Source organism: Mytilus californianus, unplaced genomic scaffold (genome assembly GCF_021869535.1).
Source record: "Mytilus californianus isolate M0D057914Y unplaced genomic scaffold, xbMytCali1.0.p SCAF_7, whole genome shotgun sequence".
Lineage (NCBI taxonomy): Eukaryota > Metazoa > Mollusca > Bivalvia > Mytilida > Mytilidae > Mytilus > Mytilus californianus.
In genome coordinates, this window is record NW_026262723.1 from 37,857,969 (window position 1) to 37,865,432 (window position 7,464).

The following is a 7,464-nucleotide window of genomic DNA, read 5'->3' on the forward strand; positions in this document are numbered from 1 at the left end:
GACATTTTGTATCACAATACTTAAAATAAATGCAGTTCTGCATGTATCTCATTATGCTGATAGTCTTTTGGACCGGGCAAATTTCTTCCGGGAATAAGGAGCTAGGGTGGATTGACTATCGCGGGAGAGATTAAGAAATGAAATACTAAAGTACATGAATTGAATCATTGATAGGATTCTTATACCTGGTATTGGTAATAAGGAGGGACATTATAACAAAGGAATACTATTATAGTTCAGTTTTGCTTTAAATCAATGTACAATTTTCACTTTAAATCTGCATACAGATTTTACTTCAAAAATGCACACAAACACCAACATGTTTAGATGCAGAATGCTATTCGAGATGAGCACCAACGTAGATTAGTAACTGATAAAACATATCCAATCAAACAAATTATTTAGAACAATTTAGTGTATTAAGTGGTTGACGCTTTTCTAGGAGGAGCAATCAAGGTCAGTTCAGGTGATTTTCTTGCTTTTGCTTTTGCTTTCGCTAAAGCTGGTGTTATCGGGGAAACCCATTCAGAGTAGAGCAGAATATACATCTAGCAATTCATAATTCTTGATATTACATTTGATTTTGGTAGTTCATCTTGCATGAACAAGAAGTTGAGTTTTCAATGAAATTGTGTGTTCGCATATATTCTTTGTGGTGTAGTTTATAAACTTGTTCTAAAGTAAAGTAAAAAGTACCATTTATGCTGCGTTTCTTGGCCTCATATTCATTCATATGGTTCATTGGTAAACGCTAAGTTTTTCTGACGATCAGTTTCTCAGTAATCACTATAGATGTCATGCCATAGCGATACTATATACATAGCGTAAATATATTATGTTTTTTCCAGATCTCAATCTAACCCTTTAACTCTTCAGTGGAATAACAAACGTCACATACATTTTTTGTATAAAAAGAACATATAAAAATGATTAACACAGGTTTAAGCACTTTTAACTCGTTTATATCGGTAAAACAATAACGAAAGCAAAAGTATAATCGAAAAACTAATATAATAAACAAAACGTATCTAAGACTGCTCATCGATATTGAGGCTAATTCAAAATAATTGATTTGCTGATGTGAAATCCTTTCCTCCTTCTCTCTTATATCAGAGTTAATTTCATACAACAATAACGTTAAAATTGTACACTTGAAGATATGATCTTGTGCAATGCAAAGGGCAAACAAGTCCCAAAGTTCAATGCAGAAAAATCAATAAAACATATTTAAGGTGGTACCCAACACTATACCCTGTCGTATAATTTTTCTTGTTTTTATCTTATTGATAAATTAGGCCTAGCTGAACATCATGTACATTTTTTAAAGATTTGAACCTTTGGTAAAAAAGATATGGCCACCCAAATATGGCATGAGTCACATGCTAATTTCGGCCGAGTTTGGAAGTTCCAGAACAGGGTATAGGGGTATATATGTTATTTTTTTTTAAAAGTTTAGCCTAAATTGACAATAGCATAGTTAAAAGTGATAACTCAGGCAATTTTTAGTTGATTGATACCCTTTATTTGTAAGTTTTTTATTATGGATTTTAATTTTAGTCTGAAATAAAAAGGGGGTCTAAGATATACCGACCAAAAATTATATTTTAAGAAATAAATGTTAATAAAAAAAAAGTGTCGTTTTTTTTTTAAACTAACTATTTGTAGTGCTATATTAGTCTGCTATTTTTAATTATAACAATTTAACCGCCAGATTGTTTTCTGTTCAAGTTTAGAATATACCCACCCTCAATAAATAAGAGCAAGTTCCATTCTGAAAATACATATGGCCATAACTTTTTTTTCTTTTGATTTAAGCCTTAGATATTTGGCATGTGGATGAACCATCATGAGGTTAAGGGTCTTGTATCATAATGACCTTCGTGTGACCCATTTGACCTCACGGTCAATTTCATTTTTTTCGCAAGAAACACGACCAGGCCATAACTTTTTTGTCTTTTGACATAGGCCTTTAATCTTTGGCATGTGGATGTATTATAATGAGGTGGTGTGGCCCCTTACAATAATGACCTTCATGTGACCTTGAAATTTGACCTCAAGGATGATAAATGTATTTTTGGCAAGAAACACTTGACCAGGCCATGACTTACTGTCTTTTGACCTAGGGCTGAGATATTTGGCTTGTTGATTCGATTCAATTCAATTCAAAGTTTTACTTAGAGTCGATATTTAGTAAACACATACATATAACACATGCTCTAATGAGCTATTCAAATCGACAATACAATAATATAGACACACATTATGACATATCAATAAATTCCATGCATACAAAATACATAAACTAACTGTTATCAAGATAAAAAAATACATGTAGTTCCATAAAATGTCAAAAAAGGCATAGTTTCTATTAAGACAAATTTAGAAAAACTACTTGCAAACTAAGTACAATTAAAAAGTATCGTTCAAGTTTTTTTAAATTTTAAAAGCAACTAAAAAGAAAAGTAATACAGATCAAGAAGAAGCTGAAAATTCACTCGACTGGAACAAAATTCAAACTTCATCAGTAAATTTGTAATATTTTCTAAATTCAAAAGAAATAAGTCCAAATATCTCCTGGTGCAAATATTGAACACCTTATCTGTTTATACTAAATTGTATTATTGTATTTTCAAATTATTGCTAACAAGCCTAAGGCCAATATTCAAAACATGTTTTTTTGCTCTTCTCTGATTATTTATTAAAAAGCTAGATATAGAAAGGCAAATTATTATTTTATTTAAAAAAAGAATTCTTATAAGGATACATATAACATATGAATAATTTCTCTTGTATTGGGGCATTTTAACCTATGTAAGATAAAAAAGGGCAAACATTACTTAATTTTGATTATAACTCAATTAGTCTGAAATTTAAACATCAACACCAATGTTGAAAAAGCAAGATATTTATAGATGTTTCTTATTTTGGATTTAAGATTTTGCCTTCAATCTTTGAAGAGGGGAATATACATGTACAATCTACAATGTATCATAAACCTTGCATGTGTTGAACTTGATCATGTTTGTTTATAGTTTGTGCTAAAAATTGTATTAACTTTGTAAACCTATCAATGGTTGTTTTATGTTAATATCATTGCTTTCAGTTGGTCCTCTTTTCCCTGTCTGGACATCTGTCACCGTTTCACAATAAGTAGACGTTGCTGAAAAGCTACACACCTAATTTAACCAAACATCCTCAGCAAGAGTAGCTGCAAGGGCGTCGCGCGTGCAGAGAAAAGAATGCAAACGCATTAATATGGAATCGTGTATTTAATGTATCGCACACAATTATTCTGAGCATGGTTGCGTTCTTATATATACTGCATAGCCATAAAACACGCCTCGACTAACAAGTCACTATAGCTAGCATTGAAGATGCACATATGAATGTATATAATTTCAGTTTTCCAATAGAATTCCAAATTTTCACTTAGCGTACACGTACTTCCTTCTTTACTAAAGTGGTTGATATGGTTTATCAAGTATATTGCATTTTCAGTTGAACCAGTAAGTGTAAATATAGTTGATGTGTTACCAGATGACAAACTGCCAGCTACAGAAGGACTAGATTTGATGGTAACATGCAGAGGTGTTGGAGGAAAACCACCACCAAATATGAAACTGCTGATATCAGGAATTACAGTTGCTACCGGCAACCAATCTATTCAATACACACTGCCAAAAATCAGTAGATCGTATGATCGTAAGACAATTACATGTTATGCAGGAAACGAAGAGATTTCACATTATCCATTGGTTGATTCAGCAAAGCTGTATCTCACCCGTAAGATATTTGCTGAAATTGTTAGTTTTTGAGAAAACCAGTAATATTTAAGGTTTTGTTATTGTAACTATAACAGGGATGAACAATAATAATTTAAATCCGATATGAAATAAATAAGATATATTTGCATATTAAAAGTTTTATCAATGCTTTTTAAGTTGTTGAAGTAAAATCAATATGTCAAACTAATCTGAAACGTGTGGTAAATATATACATTTTGTAAAAGAGTAGTGGACATACAACATTTAGCCAGCCGCTACACTACAGAAATAGCAAAACGACACCTTGAAACCAACATACAGGTTTCAACATAGACACATTTGATACCCTGATATATCTTATAAATTATTATACCAGATCAATAAAATTAAGGTAAATATGATATAATTATACTAATGAGAAACAATCATGTATCACAATTTAGAGACTATACTGTAAGGGGGATATCAAAATAAACTTACTTAAATTTTCATAAGAATTGAAACTGTTACAACTTAATATATTATTTTTGAACAAACATGAAACCATCTCGGAAACACATATATTACATTATCGAGAGGGTAAAAATTTATAAATGCGTATATTTTCAGTAAAACCGATCTCGCCAATATTCGACCAGAAATCTGTAGGTACAGAAGAGACCATGCCACTAAATGTTTCCTGTACCTCGCATGGTAGTAGACCTGCAGCTAATGTTACGTGGCTTATTGGACAAACTAATATGGATGTAACAATAAACTCCTCCGAAACTAAGACCTTTAATTCGTCCACAGAAATGTTTACAGTAATATCTACGTTAATCTACAATGTTGACAGAACCTATAACGGACAAATGGTAACATGTAAAGCCAGTAATATTTTAAGCAGTAATGTGTCGTCAAGCACATTGCTCAATATCAAATGTAAGTAGATTCTAAATTATTAGCCTTTGTACTCAAAGTAGAACATAATTGGTGGTTACTATATACCGAATTTGATTTACAATTGTTTTGATTAAGAATATGAAAAGACTGATTGCTATGACATTCAACTTGAATTAACGGTCACAAACAGTCAAAGTCAATAGACAGCCGTCTACACAGTTTGTCAATTTCAAAACAAACCAATAAGTTAAAAAAAAAACAGTAAAATTTTAATTACACTATCTAGACAGGACACAGACAACCAACGACGATATTCTCGACCGGAACAGGCACAAAAATATGTTAAAACTAGTTTTTCAAAGATCTCAACCCTTTCCGCCTGAATCATGAACAGGGTGAGGTTTTTTTTATTATAGTATCTTGCATTTCTCAATTGGTAAGATTCAAATATTTAAGAAAATGAAAAATGTCTGAAATAAATAATAATGCCTTCATCAGTTAAAAAGAAATCAACATTTGATGAAGGCTGTTTGCTCAAACATTTCAATGTAATATTTCGTGCGTTCGACAAAATTACTCTAATTGAACTTCTTACAGAGTTACACTTACAAATATATTTTTTTAGATGCACCGAGCGTAAAAGTAGAAAATAAAACGTTCCAGCAAACAGATAAGGCAAGGAATGTTCAGTGCAGAATTCAAGGTAATCCTAATGAATACACATACGTTAATTGTTATCAAAAGTCTTTTTATGATGTTATGATTCGAGAGTTGACAATCGGACAAAATGGAATTTTGGCACTTCCGGAAGTATCAACGGAATTAGTCTACCAGAACAGTGGTAAATATATGTGTACATTTGGAAATGGCATTTTGGGCACAAATGGACAAGAAAAACAATCAGGATATGGATTTGTTAAAATCAATGGTAAGCAAATGTTTAGTTTGATTTAAAAAAAGACCTGTGGAATAATATTGTTTCAGGGTATAACTTTTAATGTCATTTGTACAATATAATATCAAAACTTTTATTTAAACGGTTCCCTAACAAACAAAATCGTTTGTTGCAAAAATAGGTACAATAATTGCTCTTGCTTCTACACGTATTAGAATCAATAACTTAAAAAACATTTTTTTCTGTCCTGTAAGAAAACAAAAGGAGTAAATGCAGAACATCAGGACACCCCTTCTACAATTGATGTATTCAAAAACATATAACTTGCATAGCGCCAAATTATGATACTCGAAGATCACATGACTAATAAATGATAAAAGTACGAACTAATGTGTAAAAAATAAAATAACAAATATGCATTTGTACTTGTCAGGACTAAAAGCATTTATAGCAAAACATTTTTCAAATATTCACAATAAGTATATATATATATATATATATATATGTATGTACATATATGTGTATTTAATCAGCACATTTCTATTTATATTATAGCACAACCTGTTTTTGCAAAAGGCAATGACGAGAAAATGATTGGAGTGATCGGAAGAAGTGTTGATGTCAATGTTTACGTGTTTAGTGAACCTAAACATACCAAAATCAGATGGTACAAAAACACAGTCCTTCTGAAACAGTCAGCTAAATACAATATGACTGAAAACATGATGATTGTGAATGACAATTTCCATGGTAGAGAGGTACAACTTGATGGGTACAGACTGACTTTGGTTATTAATGAGTTGAAATTTGAAGATGCCGCTGTTTACAAACTGGCAGTTGTCAAATGGCATAGGGAACTTCGTCGATCACAATCTGTTTCCTAATATAGGAAGTAAGTTTGATCAGAATGTTTGCTAAATAACGAAAATATTACAGTAACGCCCGAAATATGTGCTTTCAAATAATCAGACTGATACGTTTTTTAAAAAGTTATCCCTATATTTTCCTTATTTGGCCCTACTTTTTGGTCTTTTTTGTCGCAATGCGCATCCAGAGCAGTAAAATTTGTACTATAAATGTTATTATCACGGCGAGGCTGTAAAACAAATTCCGACATAGTTGTTCCAAATTAATAATTCATTTACACAACATACCAGTCTAATTTCTTTGTAATTCTTATTCCTTAAAGTATTTCTGATTTTACAATGATTGTATAAATTTAGATATTCCACAAACACCAAGAAATATCACCGTCATATCAGATGGAGAAACAAGCTTGACAATACAGTGGATACCAGTGGGTGATCGAGCATTTCCACTAATGTATCATATAGAGTATAAAATGTCGATATCATCAATGTGGATTCGAAAAGAAATGAATGTAAAAGAAACAGGCGATAAAAAGCTAATATACGAATTGATAAGTTTACAAACTTCAACTTTTTATGACGTAAGAATTTTAGCGGAAAACAATTTCAACAAAAGTTTACCATCAGGAATTATCACAGTCCAGACTCTTAGTAAAGGTAAAAGGTATTAGAACAATATGCCTCATGATCAACAAATATTTTTAGCTTGTAATTCCTAAATTATTTTACTGTATTCTCGTGTACCATAGAGCTGCTGTTTTCATTCTTACATATTATGACAGAACATGAACAGTCATAAGGTAAATATTTGTTTAACTCATCTTTATGTATCTTTTTACAATTTAAATCCTTTTTTCCACTGTTATTTTGTAAAAGTAAGAACGGTTTCTATTCAGCCTCAATCGCTTAGCAAGAATATATAGAAAACAATCTTGGACTTCTAGTTTGTATATTTGTTTTGGCATATTTGCATGGAGCAAAGTTTTGTCATGATTATTGTACATTAACGTTGAGTGACATACAAAGAGTACATTACTGATGAAAGCACGTAATC

General features: G+C 31.3%; 1 protein-coding gene across 1 annotated transcript in view; it reads left to right on the forward strand.

Moving 5' to 3' along the window:
- Nucleotides 1-7,464, forward strand: part of LOC127708382 (uncharacterized) — a 199,686-nt gene that overhangs the window by 10,405 nt on the left and 181,817 nt on the right. The window contains exons 3-6 of the mRNA XM_052213243.1: nt 3,499-3,783; nt 4,374-4,685; nt 5,272-5,349; nt 6,097-6,340. Of these exons, the coding sequence (XP_052069203.1) occupies nt 3,573-3,783; nt 4,374-4,685; nt 5,272-5,349; nt 6,097-6,340 (845 nt within the window). The 5' untranslated portion in view covers nt 3,499-3,572. The remainder of the gene's footprint in view (nt 1-3,498; nt 3,784-4,373; nt 4,686-5,271; nt 5,350-6,096; nt 6,341-7,464) is intronic.